Source organism: Coturnix japonica, chromosome 3 (assembly GCF_001577835.2).
Source record: "Coturnix japonica isolate 7356 chromosome 3, Coturnix japonica 2.1, whole genome shotgun sequence".
In the NCBI taxonomy this organism is placed as follows: Eukaryota; Metazoa; Chordata; class Aves; order Galliformes; family Phasianidae; genus Coturnix; species Coturnix japonica.
Window position 1 is genome coordinate 80895982 of NC_029518.1, and position 22401 is coordinate 80918382.

At 39.1% G+C, this 22401-nt stretch overlaps 1 protein-coding gene across 1 annotated transcript in view; it reads right to left on the minus strand.

The window, feature by feature from the left end:
• Positions 1-542: 542 nt before the first annotated feature.
• Positions 543-22401, minus strand: part of MCPH1 (microcephalin 1) — a 108779-nt gene continuing 86920 nt past the window's right edge. The window contains exons 12-13 of the mRNA XM_015859299.2: positions 2233-2470; positions 543-790 (exon numbers count right to left, since the gene is read on the minus strand). Coding sequence (XP_015714785.1) covers positions 735-790; positions 2233-2470 — 294 coding nt within the window. The 3' untranslated portion in view covers positions 543-734. The remainder of the gene's footprint in view (positions 791-2232; positions 2471-22401) is intronic.

A 22401-nucleotide genomic window follows, 5' to 3' on the forward strand; every position in this document is an offset into this window, starting at 1 on the left:
ACTTTCATTCCAGGTTCCACATTGTTTGAGAGTACTCTGGGGAGCATCGGGTTTGGAAGGTATGAGTTATGAGCTGTCATTAAGTTACTGGATAACACATTATTCTCTGCAATGACAATATGTTATTGTGATGGATCCTGCAAATATTGAAAGAAAGTTGTGCCTTTGTTGCTAAACATGTATCATGACATAATTTATATCCACATCTTTACACCTATCGAGAACAAAAATACGGATTGAGGAGAATTCTAACTTTTAGGACACTTGTGTACATTATTCAAACATACCCAAAGGATTTAGTGATAAGCCTAATTTTCAACATATTTTAGCGTATGCTTGATGTGCTGCCTTAATTCATCTGACCTGGGATCAGTAGCTGTTCATGGTTTCGGTCTCCATGTGCACACACAGCAGTTACCTGCACCTTAACAGGATCAAATACACTTAGGGACTAGAAAGCATCTTTCCACTTCTTCCCAGTGAGTAATGACTCTCTCAGCTTTTAGGTCCAAAGATTCTTCAACAAATAAATGGAAGCATAATGATTTTTATCAAAAAACTTTATTAAAAGGGAACAAATATCATCATTTACATAAGTAATAAAAATGTAAAAACATGTAACTATATTTATAAATATGTAATTCGCATTCTCTTAGAAATTTTATTCACAGCTTAGTTGTTGAGGCCAAAGCAGGCTTGTTCCCGTGCAGCCATATGGAAGCTCTTGAGTTAGCTCACAGCTGAAAAATGTAGTTTTCCATAGGACACACTGTATGCTGAGTGATTGAATCTAGAAGAAATATAAAGGCAGGATTGTTTGAGATCAAGTGCACAAGAAACAGATTATAAAGCAGTAATGTATTTCAGGGCAATTTCTGATCTAAAACAGATAGAGAAAGTCCCTAAAAACAAATGCAGACAGATAATAATACTGCAAATCCAGTTACGTTTAACAAAGATGCTGCATTTTTTACCTATAGGCATTTTGCTCTTGTCAACCTTGAGTGAATTTATTGGCATTTGGTACTCGCAGCAGATAACCACAAACCTACTGGATCGTAACACTGCAGTGTCAATGATAAGACAAAACTTCAGATTTGATTTGATTTATTTGGTTAAGATAGCAATTTGTAGGGACAAGCTGTCACTGTTCTTCTTAGTGTTATTCAATGATTATCTTACTGAGAAAGGGGCTAAGTTTCAGAGACCGGTACCTGGTAAGGTACCATATAGAAATGTTTATGTTTTACAAGTTCCACAGTGTCAAATCCATCTGCATGGGTGGAATATAGCAATTATACAGGGCACTATCAGAACGGCAACAAGAAGGGCAATGAAACTGGTGAGGGGTCTGGAGCACAAGTCTTGTGAGGGGCGGCTCAGGGAGCTCGTATTGTTTAGCCTGGAGAAGAGGAGGCTCAGAGGAGACCTCATTACACTCTACAACTTCCTGAAGGGAGGCTGTGATGAGGAGGAGCTTGGCCTCTTCTCCCAGGCAACAAACAGGACCCGAGGAAATGGCTGCAAGTTGTACCAGAGGAGGTTTAGATTAGATGTAAGGAAAAACTTTTCCTCTCAGAGTGTTGTCAGGCACTGGAATGGCTGCACAGGGAGGTGGCGGAGTCGCCATCCCTGGCAGTATTCAAAAGGCTTCTGGATGAGGAGCTACAAGATCTGGTTTAGTGGTTGTGGTAGCAATGGTAATGGGAGGACAGCTGGACTGGATGATCTTGTAGTTCCTTTCCAACCTTGTGATTCTATAATTCTATTTTAATGCAAAAAAAAAAAAAGTCTGAGAAAATGTGTAAAAGGCACCAAGAATTCAGCCCTTTATCTAATATATGTGACTCCCTGCAGTTGGGAGCACAGCTCCCCAGCTCCACTGATGGGCTCAGCTTGGCCCATCCAGCTCCAAGCAGCTCATTGGCATACGTGCCTTTTAGAAAAGTAATTGTCCTGTGGAGTTTTCCCATTCCTAGTTTGTTCTGAATGAAGAAGTCACATACACGATAAATTTGAAAATCTTTGGATTAAATTTTTTCTTGGTAAAATTACAATGGTGAGTAGCATCATAAAGCGGTGTTCTTTTTAACAGACAGTCTCCTTGGGACCTACAGATAACAGCCCATTCACTCCCTTCTCTCTAAAACCTCAGTTTAGTCAACTATTTACACTCCATTTTTGAATTCACATTCTATACTGTTTCATATGTATTGAAATAAGGCGTCTTACCTAAAATCCACTTTTCTGACAAACATTTTATTTCCTGGTACTTCTTTCCCGAGTATTTTCCTATGCAGATTTTTGCCTGACGTAGGGCTTTACATACTTTTCCCCCCGACAGCTCTATAAGTTCCACCAGCTTTTTGCAGGGTGGCTGGCTGGTGGGAGATACAAACATCACAGGCTGGTTTGAGAACAGATTCAGCTGGTAGTTTCCTGTTGAGAGGTGACGCTGAAGCCTGCAGATCTGTATTTGAGGGAACAAAGGAATTAATACAAATGGTGTCACTCAGGGTAAAAAGAATCCTCATCTTAAATCCCAGAAATAAGTTATAGGATATGAATATGAGCTTTTCTGCCATATCAGAAACTCTTGTGTAAACTATGCAATGAATTTGTCATCTTTTATTCTTTTAGTTGTTTTAATACAAGAGCTAAAATGACCATATATGGCACACTGGACTGATATAATTCCAAAACCAGAGCTGAGACTCCATAGTTACAGCTCAGACGATTACCTGTAAGAGTTCTTACAGGACGTGGCAAAACTATCTTTGACTAGAACCCTACATTCTTACATTTATAATGCTGGGCACCACACAGACATACTAAAGGATATTCTAAATAATTATAGTCTTTCAGCACACATACAAACCATGGAAGAGTTTATAACACTGTGTTGCTTTACTAACTTGCTGCTCTGTGATCTCATTTCCCTTACTGTGTTCCTGTATTAACTGTATTTTATCTCAGACAAATGAAGTGACACAAACCTCATCAAAGTGAGCCCATCAAAGTGAGCATCTTCACATGGCAATAAGGACACTGTGTATAAATCTGGCTTACACGAGAAGGCTGGATATGAAACTGTTCTCAGTGAAGAGGTGTAACTGGTAGCTGAAAGAATTACTTGTTGAGTGGATTCCTTTCTGCAGCCCTGGCATGAATGTGCTGTGAAACCACAGGCACTTCAGATTTTAATGCAACAGTACACGTGTTTCACGGATGTGCAGCCAAATAAGAGTCTTTATGTGGTTAGTAAAGGCTTTAAAGCTGAACAGTTCCATGGAGCCTTCAGAGAGCCTTCGAACAAGGTCAAGATGCATTGCTTTAGCACTTATGACCAACTGTGCAGGTGAAGCACCAGACAAGTCAGCTGAGCTCTCCTCCATCAGCACAGAATTAGGACTTCTGTTATTGTTAATTCCTTGTCTGCTCTCTTCAGAATAAAACTAAGCTGATTCTTTGTTTTTTGAATTAAGCAAGTTATAAAGACAGCAACTGTTATTGACAAACCAGGCCAAAAAAACCCAACACTTGAGCACAATCCAAGAAATAGCCTTTATTTTATTCTCTTTTGTGAACTTAAGAATTACAAGAGACAAGGCACATAATCTTGTCTCATGGAAGTCAGAACAGCCTCTAAATTATTGTGTTGAGCTCAGCATCAAAGCAGAGTTACATAGTTTGGAAGACCCAAGCTCAGTTCAGAGCATTAACTCTTGGCCAGATAAATGATACATGGGCAGAGAACTCCTCATCACTCAGGTAGGGAGTAGATCTGATTGCAGTTCCTGTACATATGCTGGCACGTAATACTTCACACATGTGCATTAGATCTGATTTTGAGCTTTGCACGTACCACTTATATCCATCTGAGCAGAAAACATCTACCTGCCGGGCATCTCAAAGTCAGGAAATACAGAAAGCTAAGCACTGTACACTTGTAGCACATGGTATCAGGTCTGTGGGTCCAAGGCCACAATCAGTATCTTGAAATGGGACTTCTCAGAGACATAAAACAATCTCTGAGCAGCGCCTACAGGGCAGTGTCGTGACTTTGATGTTACTGGGACTGCAATCATTCAGTTTTATCAATTGAAATGCCCATTCAATCCTGAAACTAGCAAACTGCTTGTGGTTAGCATGGAGCATGGTCAATTAATTAATGAATGAACTGTAGTCAGGGGAAAAATAGCGGCCCCTCTACATCAATCTCAGAAAAGCCCCATGATACAACGATACGATGCCATCTTAGCTGGTAAGGCACAGAGAAAATCTCTGAAGCTATTTGGACAAATCAGCAGCAAGGGATTGAAGAGAAACAACTACCAAAGGTCTTTAAGTTTGTTTACCTAAAGCAAATCAGATTTAATTCATGGCGACAGATGTTCCACTATTTTTGTCAACCTGGAACACTATGATTCTAAAGCTGAAAAATGGTTAGTTCTGATAAGCTGCTATCTTGAAAATACAACATGGCTTGTTCTAGACAGAAGTCAAAAGACAGCTCTTGCAGTCCTTAATGGAGTATGATTTAAAAGGGCTAATCGTATTCCCAGTTACACAAACGTTTTCCCTGAAAGCATTAATTTGCTGCCAGCACAGTGAAAACTAACATGTATGGCAGGTCTTCGTGCAGAGAGAACTCCTGGATTAAATTAATAATGAAAGCAAATACTGACACAACAAATCATCAAATCGAGAAATCCAAGTTTTGCACACCCAGTAACACTTGTCTCACAGGATGCTCACGAAGCACAGCCTTTATTCTCTGCAGTTACTGTATGCTAAAGGAACCCTGGACAGTGAGATGCTGACGTGATATGAAGATGATTTTCTTGAACTTCTGTTACAGTTCCAGCTGTGCGCTACCAATCCACTTTATAAGAGGATGAGGTAGGAATATATACAACCCTGAAACAACTAAAGGAGGCTTTGGCATGGAACTCGACTGAACTTTGTCTGAATCCCCTCTTTGGATTTGCTCAAACACACCGGGTCCTCACATGCATCTCCCATCAAGGGAAATGCAGCAGCATTCATGTTCAGAGCTTTTGGGCTACACTGAAAGTTTTGCTCTGCATTCTGCTCCACAAACCCAAAAGAAACACAGCAGAGGCAGAGCTGGCCATACCAGGCTGGGCTGTGGGGTTAAATGGCCCAATCGTGCCCTCCGCGCTGAACTGACTCAGCTGCCTCAGCAACATCAAAGGGTTCACAGCACTCCAGGAGCATTCCCAGCCCTTTGAAACCACACAGATTCTGGGTAAGTTGTGGGAAAAAAAATAAATAATCCTTCAGCAGAGACCGAGTCTGGGAAAACTTGAGGCCCTCAAAAGTGATTATTTCCATAAATTGTGAAAGTACTGGTTAGTAGTTATATTGTGTCCGTCAGGGAGCTCCACTATGTGCTATATCTGACAGTGACATCAGTTTTCCTTTCCAATTAGATTTATTAGCAGAGGGTTAAAAAGAAAAGAATTTCTTGAAAGCATCTATTTACTCTTTTAGCTGTGATCCCAAGTGTTAACCTCATTCTGTCACACAGCCTGTTGAGTCGTATGCGCTTCTCAAAAGTGTACAATTAATGCCTGCTTCTTGAACTCACATTTTGAAACGGAAAGTCAGTCTTGACAGAAATAACATCGATGGAGAAAATACAATAAATAAATAGAATTCCTCATTCCCAATCCATTTCATTGGCTATTCTCCTTCCCGTGGTTGGTTTTCGGTCCCCACAGACCAAAAGAGCACGTATTAATACAAATATCTATATCGCCTTTGTAACTGTGCCTAGGACTTTATGAAAACAGCTCCTGCTGAGTAGGGGTGCAGAAACACAAACCCCCATAGAAGTCCAAGGACCAAGAATTTTATGTGAAAAATCTAAGCCTAAGAACAAGGATGGATGGCACACAGCTCAGCATCAGGTGAATCGTGTCATAACTTTTAGGTTTTGAGAAAATATTCAATTGGATGAGAGTTAAAAGAGAAACCAATGAACAGCACATGGTTTCAGTGTACTTTCAGAGCACAGTGTGTGGATAAATCCCCAGTCTAAAATGCCATTAGAATAATAATAATTCACAAAAGCTCAACAGAGCAGATCCTTCTGAATTACTGCAATTAGTAGAACTCATATCTGTACATTAAAATCCAGAACATAAAGTTCCAGCTTCAAAATTACATAGAATTATATATGTCTAAAATTTGTGCATACATTACACAATAAACATAAGCAATATGGTAAGTCTTTACTCTTAATTTCTGCTGCTCAACAGAGATACAGAAATCCACAAACAAAATAAAAAAAAAGTGCTGGCTAATATGACTTGCAAAAATAATAAATAGGTTTTATCAAATGCAAGCTGCAGACACGAAGATTGTAGATTTTGTAACTTGGAGCCAAGGAGCAAATATTATTTCCTTTGAAGCTGATAAATGATTAGTGCTCCACTCCGCAGCTACTAACTGCCATAATAACATAAAACTGATAAAACCCCCAGCCTTTACAGTTTGATGACCTACAGATTTAATGTGAGAGATACAGAAATTAGTATGTCTGCTTAGTACAGTTGGGAGATATTGCTAGGGAAATCCTATGCTCTAGTATCTTTATGTCCATATTATTTCGGTACGGAGAAATATGCTGGTGGAGTAACATTCACAATCCCAGTTACTGCCATTCTGTACGAAGCCCTTGGGAAGGACACACTCACAGCTACTGCTCTGCTGGGGAAATGTATTCTTGCACGGTTATATGCATTTTCAGGCAGTCTGTCATTTTGTAAAAATTTAGAAGAAAAACATACGTGGAACCCATGCAAACATTTAAAGATGAAGGGCTCACACACATACACCAAAATGAAGCATCATCCTGCTTCTGAGGAAGGGTAGTGCATCGCAGTGCACAGACTTCTGAAAGTCCGCTTATCCTGCAAGGAGGAATGTGCAGAATCTGCAGGACATCACCAGGATCAAGGAAGTTTGTGCTAACAATGCACGAGCTCTCCTGCAGGACGAAGAAGAAATGCTCTGTTTCATCTTTCTGAGTATTGGGACTGGAGAATAGGAGCAACTATCCAAACAGCAACTGTGTTTTCCTAGGAAGAACGGCTGGCGTGCAGTTCCTACTTCAGAGCTGAGCACTTTGGTTTGATTTCTTTGTGGTTTATTTTAGCAGTCTGCTGCTTTTTTTTTTTTTTTCCCCCCAACACACTGACAGATTGAAAATTGAAATAATATTCATTACAATCTCTAATTAAAATGTACATTGAAATGCTGCATGAGATAAATAAGTTGGTGCTCTCCAATATAAAAGAGCTTGTTCAGAGCTGGAAACAAGTCCATTCAGCAAGCAGCTTCACACAGAAATCAACCTCTGGCTCTGAAGAATTGTAGATTTTATATCTGTATTAATGGAACACTGTACGGATGCCAGATCCCAGCTGGACCAAGCCACACTGTCACCCCACCGCCTCAACATGACCGATAACCTCATTCCACAGTTGGGCACAAGACGCGTTTATTGTTGATAGAGATGCTTTTCAAACTCAACTTGCAGCATTCATGCAAATCATTTACAATCACTGCATGCATATTTTTGAACCTTGATTGAAATTCCTGCTGGATATCGGTATTTTTTGGCTAAAACATCATATCACTTTCTGACAAATAAGAGAAGCGCAGTCCCGCAGACAGACAGAAGCACCCCAGCGCATGCACGCAGCCTCACAACGGCACACATCAGGCTGTTGGTGCATTCTTGTTCAGTAGAAACGCGTGCACTGTGCCCGGGGCCAGAAACACAGGGAGTAAGTTTTAAAAGACAGGGTGGAAAAACTGCTCCAGAAAAAAAGATAAAATTGAAACTTTCAATGTCAGCCCTTGAAAACTAAAAAGGAAAGTAAAAGAAAGATAAATGACATACTGCAAAGACCCGTGTTATCTGGAAACTTCTTCAAAACACAGTTTCTTCCCCTCCTCTGCACAGTCCTTCGTGGAAGAGTTTCCTGGCCAAGACGAGGGTGGAGGGAAGAAAGCTCGAAACCAGACAATTTAGCTAATAGTGTTTCTTTCCACTATGGGTTGGCACACAGTCTGGCTTCTCTCGAATCCCATAGACTGATAAGAAAAGTTAATTTCACCAATTTGTTTTCTGAGAGACGGAGTCTCAGCGGGAATACTGCATAAGAACGTTTGGCAAATAACTCTACTGTTTGGCGGCCATTCAAAATTATACTGGAAGATGTTTTGAACCATTTTTTTTTCCGGCAGAGAAAATTTTTGCAGGAAAAAAGATAACAAATTCACTTATTTTTAGTTTAATTTCCTTGTTTTCCAAAGCTTGGACTATTTTTAAATACCAGGTAATATCAACACTATCAGCTATAGATTAGTAAAAAACAAATTAGGGTGAAACAATAAGTATTTTCCTTTCTGAGACTGACTTCAAATGAAGGAGCTGTATTTCCAATAGAGATCACTTAAAAACATCCTGGTATAACTGTAAGATGTGCTCATTTTGCTGCGTCTGCAACTACAAAAGTTTTCTGAATTAAATACATTTGCATTTATTTTCAACACAATCTATTTGTGAAATTTAAGCATACTTCCATTACCAATTAGCCTGAGAGAGCGGGATATTTCTGGATCAGAAAACATTCAAGGCGTATTCCAAAATTCTGCAAGTAATTGCCGATTATAACTGGGTTTTTTTTCCTCACTCAAATACTGTGCTGGGTGCCCCCAGAAGTGGTGCAGGAGTTTGGCACCGATGACTCCGTGCCATGCACCATTGGCATACCACTAAGTGGCATACTTTACACTGACAAGCTCCCGTAATAAAATTAAAGATAGAAACTCTCGGTCTCCATGCACAATACAGTTCAATGCTTATCTTCTCTTACAGGCAGAAATCTTTTCCTAACAACACAACCTAAATTGCCTTTGCTGCATTTTGAGCCCATTACTTCTTGTCCTAGTGCCAACGGACATGGAGAACAATTTATTCTCTTCCTATTTGCAACAACCTTTTAAATATTTGAAGTCTGCTATCATGTCTCCCTTCAGTCTTCTCTTCCCTAGACTAAACAAACACAGTCCTTTCAGTCTTTGCTCACAGGTCATATTTTTTAGACCTCTGATCACTTTGTTATGCTCCCCTGGATGCTCTCCACATCCTTCTTGAAGTGCTGTGCCCAAAGTTGGACACCAGGCTCCAGCGCAGGCTCCACCACTGCAGAGTGCAGTTCAGGTCATGCATGTGTCTTGCCTAGGGCATTCCTGCTAACACATCTTAGTAAGCCTGCTCCTTCCACTGGGGTATGACATAGGTGACATCTGTTTCAGATCCTCTCACTTGCTCATTTGGTAGCAATATTGCATTTTCATTCTCATCAGATTTTTCCTCCTACTTTGTACATATCCTTGCTGAACTCCATCATGGCTATTTCTGATCATTTCTTATATCTCTTAAGGTTATTTTAATTCCAGTCTTATCCTTAAGCACATGAGTAATGCCCATTTGTCTGTGCAGAACTAGGAATCAGTAGAAGTCTGTGCAGGAATGGGAACTTCAGTATGCAAACAATATAGCAGAAAGGGTTTTCTACTTTCTACTATATTTTCTACTACTTTCTTGCTCTGGAAAAGGAAAAGCAACACAAATGACTGACCGAAGCACACCTTAGCATGCAAACAGGCAAGTGGAAAATGTTCTACTAGGCTGCAATAAGAAGTGAATTGTGGGGTATACAGCAACAACTTTAAAGCAGTTTGAATTTCTTTCCTCAAATACATATTTTGATTTGCAATACTGACATGAGCAAAGCTCTCTATAATAAATTGGGGAACAGCTACCACTTACAGAATCTAGTTTTACCACCCTGGATCATCATTAATCATATTTTCCTGCCTGGTAACTTAAAAAAATCCTAGATAACAAATGAAGAACACGGAGAGGACAGCGGTCAGTTTAATACCAATGACTGACAAATGTGCTGGTGTGGTGGCCCCATCCTGCATACGATGAAGAGCTGACTGGAGCACACACATCACCTGTGCGGAGACCTGCAGTGAGCCATACTGAATCAGCCATTTTCCACCTGGCACCATTGGTACGGCTCCATCTAACTCGCTCTGCAAGTTCATACGTCTCAAAACAGGAAAGAAGTAAATTAAAAACTTCTCTTAATTCAGAGAGCTGTCAAGTGAACAAATGCAGCTGAGCCAATAAACAAACTGAGAAGACCTCAGCCTCCAAATATTTTGTTCTAGACAAATATTAGCATCTTTAAAAAGCAGGCAATACCTGCACAGGCCTGTTTTTCCTCACAGTTTACAAAGATCTATTATTTCTGGATTAATTCTTGCAAGTTCTCTGTCAGGAAAGATACCAAGATTCCTCATGGTTCAATTCAAGCTGGAAGTGCACTTTTGAAGCAAAACCCTTGGTCGTTCTTATTGACTCTACCTCTGATTCCTACTGCAGAGCAGCAATTGTGCACAGACTGGATTCCGTTGTATTGAAACAGAATCAGATCATGTGTTTGGTTCAGGGGTCCAGACTGGACCTGGTCCAGATCCGTGAGCCAAGTATGGTGTGCAGGGTGCTCTCATCAGTAACTCGTGCAATACATATGCATGAGTATATATATATACTCATATATATATATAACATATATATATCTCATATATATTACCTGTACTTTTACATATTAGCACCTATTGCACGAGACCAATACTTATCCTATTAATATGCCATTAATTTCATTTAATGGCATATTAATTTAATTTAATTCAATTTTTCATTTCATTAATTAAATCTTACTGAAACAAATATCATGTTTAATCACATGGGAGAAAAAAAAGTGTGCACTTGCACAGATTGAAATAATGCATTTGAAGTAGTACATTGAAGCACTGTATTTCAGTGGTGAACAGCTGTACTAAAACTGAAATTCCTTAAGACAACATGTTGCAATTCACTGAAATCAACTTGTTACTCCCCATAGTCGAATGCTGCATATAATTAAAATACTAGTCACGGAAGTCTAGTGTTTGCATAAAATACACTAAAAATGATACCCTCACGTTAACATCTTTAGACTTCTCAGATATTGAAACATTTTAGACAATCTAACTTTCTTTTTGGTCAACATAGGACACTGCGCTGCATCAGCTCCAAAGATTACATCTGTTTTGCTGACTTAGGGATGTAGGGAATCCTCCCTTTCGCCTTCAACAGTAAATGACACATCCAGTGCTGTCATCAGATTTGCTGTACCTGGCAAAGTTCAGATGAACAGTGTTGTGATAAATAAAAGGATTTATATTCCAATAATAACACAATCAGTGATCTTGCTGAAAGGAAAAGCTTGGCAAATGTGAAGGGTCATGGAGATGCTCCCAAAAGGCTCTTTCACCGAACAGTTGTTTAAACCCACAATAAAATTACTCTTATAAACAACAACAATAACAACAAAAAACATATTATCTTTCAAGTATGAATATATGAGTCCTTTTGCAGTGGTTGAAGCAGAGGCAGAGTATGTTCTTCTCTCTACTCTTCAGTTTCAGCTGAATGCCACTGCAAGGCCCGGCAGTAACTCCGTGTGCCAAACGTGAATATTTTTAAGCGTCATTTGAGTCTTAAAGGCTACAGTAAGTGATGGGAACATAATCGTCTTGGGAATCTACAAATAACTTTAAAAAAAGCCCATAAATCTGGCTTTCATGGTTTGCTTTTCAACAACTTTATGAAATATATCAAAGCTTGAACACAGTCAGTTCATCTTCGTTCAGATTTCTTAGGATTGACTTATCTCAATCTTATCCTTCATGTGGTTCAATGAGACAAATAATACAGACTTGGCTTTAAAAAGACGGGTATCAGCAAATTACTTATTAAAATTTTTTCTTGCTTTTTATTTTTTTTCTTAAATTTTTTAATGTCGACAGAGAAAACCAGCACCAGAGACACAGAGCAGCATGAAGTATTTTCTCATTGACAAAAACATGAAATGGTTGCGTTCAGCACTCAATCTATTACAATAATTTTAATCTATTACATAACAGACTATGTTGAAAAAGTTGTATTTTTTTCTTACATTGTTTAACAAAGATGAATGCTAATGAGAATAGCATTAACATTTAAACATTGTCTTTAATTCTCTGTATATAGAGTGAAATGCATGTATTACAGCCATTAGTAATAGGGAATGTTTGGTTCTGAAAATACAAACTAAAAGCTTAATTGAAATTACATCCATATTCAACGGAGAAAAACCCTTAAAACTGTCTGAGAGCTGCTGAAGTAAACCCATTCACAGCGATCACTTGGCATGACACAAATCCATGCAACTGCTATGGAATTCTGACAACTGCAAAGAATATTTGGGCAACTCTCAGAAGTTGATCACCTCCGTGATCACCTCCACTACTGGGCTGCAGTTTCCCTGGTGAGTAGCAGTAATTGCTCCTCCACGGCAGCAATAATTGCTTGTGTGTAATACAGTCTCTCCTTCACCTAATTACGTCGCAGGTTGGAAGATCCCATAGGAAGTTTGGAAAGCAAAGACAATTTGCCCTCCAGCACAGAGTAAAAATGGAGCTACCAGCACACACGACTGATTAAAAAGTGCTTAAATATTTATCCAGGTGCATTTCAGATGGCAAGTACTCAAGAAAAGAACTTCTTTGAGTGTACCATTTTCTTCATGGGTACTGAAGAAAGGACACTCTCAACATGTTCTATTTGAACATTCCTTTCATGAACACTTGTTACATTTCAGCACAGCAATAAGCATAGGATTATCAAAGAAAAGACTTTGAACTATATTTTGGCAGCAAGCTGCCATGCTCTTTTCTGCAGTTGAGAGAAAATGACCTGTGCTGTGAACACAGGGTAATCTTATGCTATGTAAGTGACTAGGGTATAGACACAGTACTTGACACTAAGATTAGTTTCTTTGTACAGAGAGATCTGCTTCTGTTCACCACAGATATAATTATTATTAATATTTTAGAAAGGTTTTTAAAGGTTTTAAAAAGTTCCTTACTGAATTTGCTGTTGTTTTATATTCGAGATTGCCAGCTATGACATGGTTAAAGACAGAGAATGAGCCAGACTTATTACAGTCTTGGACTTACAGTGACTTTTAAAGCAGCTGGGCAAAGTATCTAAGGTCAGACTGCTGACCCTGTCCTCCTTTCTGAGTTCCTCTCCTCTATTCTTACTGTTCTTTGCCTAAGAACAAGGCAGGACAGACAGACCACTACTTTTTAGCTTAGCTAGATTTTATCTGAGGTGTTAAAGGCAAAAAGCCTTTTCAAGAGGTTTTCACTGCGCAACCAAGCCATTGAAATTCAAAGACGAAAGAATACTAAGCAAGTACTGTATATAAACTGAGTAACTGGATGGTGGAGATGCAAGCACAGAAACAGTTGTGGGCTTCAAACAAGATTACTGAAGTTGTCTGCTACTCCAGTAACTGGGTAGCTTAGACGGAGCAGGCATACTTAGTAACTCCTCCCCCTCCCTGCAGAAGAACACACACTAGTTTTCCAGTATGTAAGTAAATTTTTACTGCATATGGATGTACCCTGGTCCAGAACTCCCAGTGAAAACAGCTGAAATAAGGTGGGCATAACGCATATGCAGCTTTAGTCCTGTAACAAACTACTGTGATGGTAGAAGGTTTATAAACACCCTGCAAACTCTCTGAATTGTGTCTACTTTTATTTTAAAATTGTATTGTAGTAGTTGACATGATAGTTTTAATGATACCCATGGATATTTTCATGAAATCAATCACTGATGAAAGCACTAATGCACTCATCCTAATCTTATGGACCAGTACAGGGGGATCTACAAAGACATAATTTCTCAAGTCACTGATAGAGGAAAGAAGAATTCACTGTATAACATTGGAGTATTTTTGGGGTTTAGAAGGAACTGAATAAAATCTTGCACATTCAAAGAAGACCAGTGACATACAGACTTCTGAAGGAGGGAGAACGACACAAAACATACAAAAATTCCCAAGCATCTCTTGAAGATTTTGCAGCTAAAAACAACTACATGGTATCAGCATGATCTTTTCTAATGGAAGAGAAGAAGGTTATCAGGAGTAGTCAACACAGGTTTACCAATGAGAAATCGTTCTTGATCAATCTGGCAGCCTTCTATAGTGTCATGACAGGCTGGATAGGTGAGGGGGAAGCAGCAGAGAAGAAGCTGTTCTCTACACTGACTTTGGCAAAGCTTTTGGCACTGTCTCCCATAAAATCCTCATAGTTAAGTTTAGGAAGCATGAGATAGATGAGTGGACAACGAGGCTGGCTGAGAAATGTCTGACTGGTAAAGCTCAAAATGTTGTAATCAGCTGCACAGAGTCTGGTTGAGGGCCTGTAACTAGTGGTGTTCCCCTGCAGTCAGTGTTGCATCTGGTCTTCACTGATGATCTGGATGAATGGATAGAGTGCCCTCTCAGCAATTACAAAACTGGGAGTATATCTGACACACCAGAAAGCTGTGGTGCCATTTAGTGAGACCTAGACAGCTTGGGGAGTTTGGTGGAGAGGAACCTTATGAAGTTTAATAAGGACAAGTGTAGAGTCCTACATCTGTAGAGGAGTAACTCTATGCATTAGTACAGGTTAGGGGCTACCTACTGGAGAGGAGCTATGAAGAGAAGAATCTGGGTGTTCTAGTGGACAACAGGTTGACCATGAGTCAGCAATGTGCCCTTGTGGCCAAGAAAGCCAGATGATTAGGGGCCAGGAACATCTCTCTTATGAAGAAAGGCTGAGGGACCTGGGGCTCTTCAGCCTGCAGAAGAGAAGACTGAGGGGGGGACCTTAGAAATGCTTATAAATGTCTAAAGGGTGGCTGTCAAGTGGATGGGGCCAGGCTCTTTTTAGTGGTGCTCAGTAAGAGGACAAGGGATGATGGCAACAAACAGGAAGTTCCATAAAGACAAGGGGAAAAGCTTCTTCACTCTGAGGGTTACAGAGCACTGGAACAGTCTGTCCAGGGGGGTCGTGGAAACTCCTTCTCTTAAGATATTCAGAATCTACCTGGACACTTTCCTGTGCAACCTACTGTAGGGGGTTGGACTAGATGGTCTCCAGGGGTCCCTTCCAACCCTTATGATTCTGTGATACCAGCCCTACTATTTATAAACAAACATGGCAATTAAAATTAAAAATCCCATACTAAATTTAAAGCAGTAGTTTTATCAGTTATCACCTTCTTGCTAATGATTACTTCTACTTGCTGTAAAGCTGAAATCACGTACTAGATGACAAGGAGAAAAACCTGAGTATTCTGGTTAAACAAGCCCTACATTTTTCATAAATGAAATGCATCAGGGTTCTTATGTGCATTAAAAGCTGAAAATATTCACTCAGGCACTGTTTGTGTCAACGTTATACCCACCAAGCGTGCACACCAGAGTGACAGCTAAAAAGTCACAGGGCTTTGCACATAATCTAAAACTAAATCTGTATGTAATTTCCTTCCTTTTGTTAATTGAAGATTAAAACTAAATCAAGGGGAAGCCTTCTATGAGACTACTTCCAACAACAGATGACTCAACTAGCACCTGAGAATTTGTTGTACTTGTGTGTACTGAGGTTTTGAACTTCCTGTTTCAATAAAATACCAAACAAGTTGTGTTTCCTTTACAAATAAGCTATTACATCAAGCCCTGTTCCTATAATTTCAGTTTTTGTCTGCATTCCAACATTTTCTTTGGCAAATGTAGAAACATTCTAATTAAAGAGAAGAGAAAAACAAGCAACATTCATCACGGTAAGAATGAATGTTCAAGAGAACATCCTTACTGGTTACTTCTTTCATTCAATTTAATTTGGCTTCTGAGATACACTTAATTATGGCATGCAGTGGCCTGAGATGAAACAGGTTTTTCACTAATATAAGTGTGTTATCGAAGCTACTGAAGGTCATAGTCAGTTCCCCTAATGCCGTACAAACGTAACACCACCTATGTGAAGTGACTGAAAAACATCTTTTGAACACTGAAAAACTTGAAATATGCCTTTCTGCATGGCCAGTCTCACCTATTATCACAGCCTGATTGAACATTTAGCATATCTTTGGACTTTTTTTTTTTTTTTTTCCCACAGAGAAAAAATCCTGTGTTTACCTCAGCATGATCTATAAGATCAGAGCTATAAAAATCCTTTACTATGCTTTCTTTCCTCAATTATCAGTTCTTGCTAATGTTTAGATCACAGATCAAAGACTTCTTTCCTGATTTGCAATTGCCACAAGAAAGACAACCTCCACAGAAAAGCTAACGAGCATGACTGCAAACACAACATGATTGTCTGGCTGAGTACTATATAGATACATAATACATAATACAACACACGTGTTTGCTTTTCTGAATTTATTTAACCTCAGAACTGGAAGTGCTGACTCACCAAGACAGAAGTTCAACTTTTAACTATAACACGATAGCAGGAGATGTGTGATTAGACTCATCCCATTTTGGATCAATCAATTAGTATTCATGTAATGTGTCCATGTGCACTCTATCTCCATGAAGAGCACTGCCGCTCTTACTACTAAATCAGGTAAATTGCCAGGCACGTGCAGTCGGAGCAACAGCCACCCTGTGGAGTTTTGTGACAGACAGATCTGGAATGCTGTAGGAAGGGCATGCCCTGTAAATGCTTGAACCCAGGAGAAGGTGATAAAGACTTCTGATAAGAGAATTAGCCCGTACTACATCTCAGATATCTTCAAAGACAGCATGAAGCCAGAAATAGTCCAGCTAATCCTGAAAAAAAATCCTGAATTTGACAAATGACTTCATCAACCTCCAGAAAAGACAAAATGCTTCTCCTGCTTTGTCTGAATACAAGCCAATGAACCTCTTCCAGGTATCTCCTACATGAGTAAACAGCAACTGGTACAATCCACATTGCAAAGGGAACACAGCAGAACTGCACTGCTTTAAGAAAGCACATATTTTGTTTTGTAAGCTTATGCTGAGTCACCCTGAAAACTCAGTGGAATGGGACAAACAGCACTTTAGTTTATGCTGTTCCTTTATTTTCTCTTCTAAACCACAACTGACCCAGCCATATAATTTCAAATTACAAAGTTTAGCACAAAACTTTTTTTAATCAACATACAGATGGTTGTTTACCTCCTTCATGTTGGACTAAACCCAAAATTCAAGACTACTCCTCAATAAAACCTAAAGTGCTTGACCTTGCTTTGTGTTGAAACTGCAGCTCTTTTGGGCACTTGAAAATGATCTCCCATCACACAGGAATGTCTGAGGTTAGGCAAAACTATCTGCTAGACATCTGAAGTTTTTCACTTTTAACATGCTTGCAAGGTACCTCTTAAATTGACTCTTAAATGTTTGGTTCCTTTGACTACAGGAAGTTGGTATTAACTAAAAATTTTACATGTTTCCCCTGGATTCTCCAAAACATATTACTTTAAAAAGTAGTAATTAACAGATACTCTTAAAACAGCCAACAAAATTCAGCCTTTCAGACTACCCATAAAAACCCCCTCCCTCAGGCAGGCATACTCCCCTTAAATGCCTCTCTTTAGGGTAGCTTTAAAGATAGTCATGCCATGTAGCAAAGCCTATTGAAGGTCAGCCTGGAATCACTTCCACAGGTAGAAGTCCCTCGTGTCAACTATTGCCAGTCTTCCATTCAAAATGAAGTTCATAATGCTTCAGGGCCACAAATGAATTTGGTAGAACGGAACATGGAAAAAGTATGACCTTCCAGACAGGTCTGATTAAAAAGGATGGAAATATTCTTCCTTAGATCAAAAGGTTCTCGGGGCAGATACTATCTTTTGTTTTGTTTTGGATTTGTACGATGTGTTGGGATGCAGAGTCCTGTTTTATGTCCAGTGAAAAACAATGAAGAAATTCTACCTTTCTAATTGTGAGGCCCTTTTTATTTTTTTTAATTTTTTTTTTTTTATTTTGATTACAGCCTCTGGGAACTTCTTCAGGCAACTATTTAATAACTGCATTTGAAAAAATGAATGTAGATGATCTTTTAAATAGTTCTGATAAATAGGAAATAACTTCAATATACAAGACATAAATCATTGTAAGAAAAACACGACAGTAGAAGTTCTTGTCTTTGGAAAAGCCTCCAAGGCCTGTAACAGAATTTCATCAACATGTAATAAATCACTAAACGGTAAGAGCAAGAAGTATGTCTATATATACATACATATACACATAACCCCACTAAATCAAAAACAATGCAAAATAAATCTTCTGAGGATGGAATTTATTTTTGTGACTATCTTATGATTAAATTTCATAGCGGATATAATTTTTTTTATGCGATTGACGCAAAGGTATGAAAGTTAGGAATCAAAAGAGTCTATCATGACTTTTATATCTTTGAAACTAAAACTAACAGGACAGATTTTGGCATGGATTCATACACTATTTTCTTCACATTAGCAGGGAATTGGTTTAACCTCAGAACACAGCATTTAGGACCACACCTTAGGTATGTTTGTAAAGTCTGAAAACACAAGCAGCATCAGCTAATTTTTCTACTGTTCTCAGGAGAAATTTCTTTGCCATGTTATTATGGAATTTCTTTCAGAACAAAATACTTTTCAGGTCTGTAGGCCATGATCCTACACTGTAAAGACTGTCACGTGCTTCAGTGTTATGGGCTTTTGAACGTAAGTGGAGTCGTAATACATCCTTTTATTTAGGACTAAGAGAAGAAACAGAGCATCGAGCACTGAGATTGTTAAAAATAAGGGAACTGTAACTAAACTACCAGGATTCATTTTTGCTGGAACCACTGCATGACACGATGCTTTAAGTGAGTCAGATTTATAACTAATTTTACTGCCTGGATATAGTGTACTACCATTACGATAAACAAAAACCACCAAGAGCATCTCAGCAGCTGTCTCCACTAAAACTGCTAGATGAGAGATTTTCCTTTTCAAACACAATGACAGCTATAAATATTCCCCACAATGTTCCACCATATTGCGGCCTCTTCAGCACTGCCATTAAATACATTACTGTCAGTATTACAAGAGTGATTAAATGTATCTGTGTCAGATTTTAGTGATAACAGCACATAATTCAACACATTTTTCCTCTTATGAAACAACATTACTTATACACATTTAACTGCTCTACATAGGAGTAGTGCTTTTTAATTTCGCCATTTAAGTAAACAGAAAGTATTTTGGACTGGCGGCATTTTGATCATTACAGATAAACACTGCATATAAGCCTGATTTGTTGTTATGCAATAAAACATACATAAACAATTTCCTACTACCATAACAACTGTGGGGATCAAGTGAGACAAAGCAGGATTTCTGCAGCTTTAGCTCTATAGCCCCTGTGGGGCTCCAATGGTTTAAACAACAGAAGATTATTCATATGAAGGAGCCAGGGAGTTTTCTAGCATACACTCTCCTCAAATATTTACTCTTCCATTTTGTTCTTATGAGAAAGATGGAGTATTGCTTCTTCTGTCGCTGTCATCCATACATGTAATTTAGCTTCTATTCATGAACTGTCTAACGTAAACAAATAAACTCTTTACTGAAGGATAAATTTAGACAGCAGTGAATGAAGACAACCATATCCTGGGGCATTAGGATAACAGGCATTACTATCACTTTAATGTAGAAAAGTATAAAAGCTAAAAGCTGATTATTATTAGTATCAAGCATTACTGCAAAGTGTACGTGACCATCTGCCAGCAAGCCTATAATGAATCATACCGGCAAACACAATCACACTGTAACATCACCAGAAGAGAACAAATAGACAAAGACACATAACCTTAACCAGGCTTTTGCTACCATGGAGAAAGGTCCAAAATAAAACTCTTCTTTTTAAGCAATAACACAGCTTCTCCAAGTTCATTTTCTAGAGGTGTAAAGTCACTGATCAGAAAATAACACAGAAGTAGAACATGATCAATTACAGCAAGGTAGAAGTCTATTCAAACTGTGTCAATGGAGCAAGATAAACCTCGATTTCGTTCTAGTAGGGAACACTGGCTACGGAGAACACTGGGTAGAATTCTCTTCTTTCCTAATACATCAGTTCCAGCTTCCTCAGCTCAGACTTTTATGGAAACACACCCTTGTGTTTCTTCTCCTTTAAGGATCACCTCGTCTCACTTAGAACAAGCAAGTGAAGAAAACCTGCAGTTTTCGTTTATGAAATGTATACTATGTTTATATGCAGAGAAAATCTGTGTTGGAATCAGCCATCCTGTCAACACTTAGGGCCTTTGTTTAGCAAAACTTTCACATTAATCATTTTTCACTTCCACATTGGCTCAAATCAGTCAAACACAGAGAGGAAACTGGTGGCATATACTAACACTACAAGCAAAATAACCAGTGAAGAGTTTCTGTGACCAAAGTGCAGCAAGACATCAGGATTCTATTACTGAGATCTGCAAGTTCATAGTGCCACAAGCGAGGGCTAGAATACGGTCAAAAGGAATTACAGGCACTGATTTTTATCACAGAAGTTTAGGTATAGAGCCAAAACAGAGCAAGCTCTTTGTAGCACCCCAGCTGGTGTGTCACAAGCAAGTTGCTGCAGGACGCGATCATGTGTTCACATATAGGTACAGCAGCCAGGAAAGCCACACTGGTAGGTGGGCAGCAATCCCAAAGTGGGTTCCTGAGCAATTATCAGATGCATAACAAGTATCGGAACCTGCTTTATCCAAGCTGCTTTTTCTGAATATGCCACATATGACTTAAAAAACATTGCTTGGATAAAATTGGCCTTTTGACTCAGAATGCCTTTGTAAACTAACATTTAAAGGACACAGTCCACAAAAAACTATGATATGCCTTCCTCCTTCCAGTTCGAGCCAACTTCCCTGGTATGGAAGCAGGATGTACTTCAAGTTCTCATGTCTTCATTGGTAATAAAGGATAAAATTAGTGCCAGGCTCAACAATCTGTCTTTATTAAATAAAAATAGTAATTTGCATTCTCATCCTGAATATATGAAATTTCTTTTCTTTCTTGTCTATAGCAGTGAAACAAATGTATGTAGGGATACTTCTGAGTTCTGTGGATACAATGCAGGCAGAATAACAGTAACATGATATTAGACAGAGAAGCAGCAGAATTTGACCACCAAGTGTTATTCTCCTAAGCTTTCTTGTTAAACCAGTAACTACACTGAATGTAAGTGTAGTTCATGTGCTCCTGTAGGCAGGGCAACCAATTTTGGTTTAATCTGAAGTTTCAGAGATAGTCAATCGTGTTTGGAGTTAGCTGACTGAGAGGACTTGCTTCTCACTATGTACAATAAATGCTGATAAAGAGGGGCTGAATGTGCATTATACATATGAATAGATACAAAGAAAAATGCTCAAAGCTGGATATATAAAATACTGTTGGATTTTACTTCATCAATGTTAAATTTACATCTCTTTCAGTGAGAATTTCAGTGGAATTTACATTTCACTTGTTGCTCTGGTTCTGTTCTCTGGCCTTCATCTCTATTACACACGAAAGCCTAGAGTACTGTGTCCAGATGTGGAACCCTCAGCACAGGAGAGACATGGACCTGGTAAACTCATCCAGACGAGGGCCAAGAAAATGATCCAAGCAATGGAACACCTCCACTGTGAGGCTGAGAGAGCTGGGGCTGTTCAGCCTGGAGGATTCTGGAGTCTGGGGAGAGAAACACCTGTGTCTGGGTCCGGAGAGACCTGATAGCAGCCTCTCAGTTTTTGAAAGGGGGCTATAAGAAAGAAGAGCGCAGACTCTTTAACAGTCTGTTGTGAGATTTAGTCTGGATATAATAAAAGCTCATTACAGTAAGGGTGGTGAGGTACTGTAACAGGTTGCCCAGACAGTTGGTGGAAACCCCATCCCTGGAGACAATCAAGGTCGGGTTGGACAGGGATTTAAGCAACTTGATCTAGCTGCAGTGTCCCTGTTCATTACTGGGGGGCTGGACTATGTGACCTTTAATTGTCCCTTCCGACTCAAACAATTCCATGATTCTAAGATAAGAAAGCAATCTGCCTTTATTTCCGATCCTGAATATCTTCATTGCTGCTTGTCTTCTATTCTTTTCAGTAGTTTCAATCCTCCAACTGTAATATGGCTCAATACTTACTATACCATCTACTATCTAATTTCCTGGAAACAGATGCCTCATTCTGACATGGAAAAGCAAAGATAGGGGATTTATTCAATGAACTATTAATGAATTCATTAATACTGAGAAATTGATGAGCGAATCAAGTGCCATTTACTGCAAAGTCTGGTTCTCATTTGGACCAGCCATGAAAGCCAATATCTCAACTAGCGGTAGAGGTGACGCTCCCTGGCAACAATTACAGTTG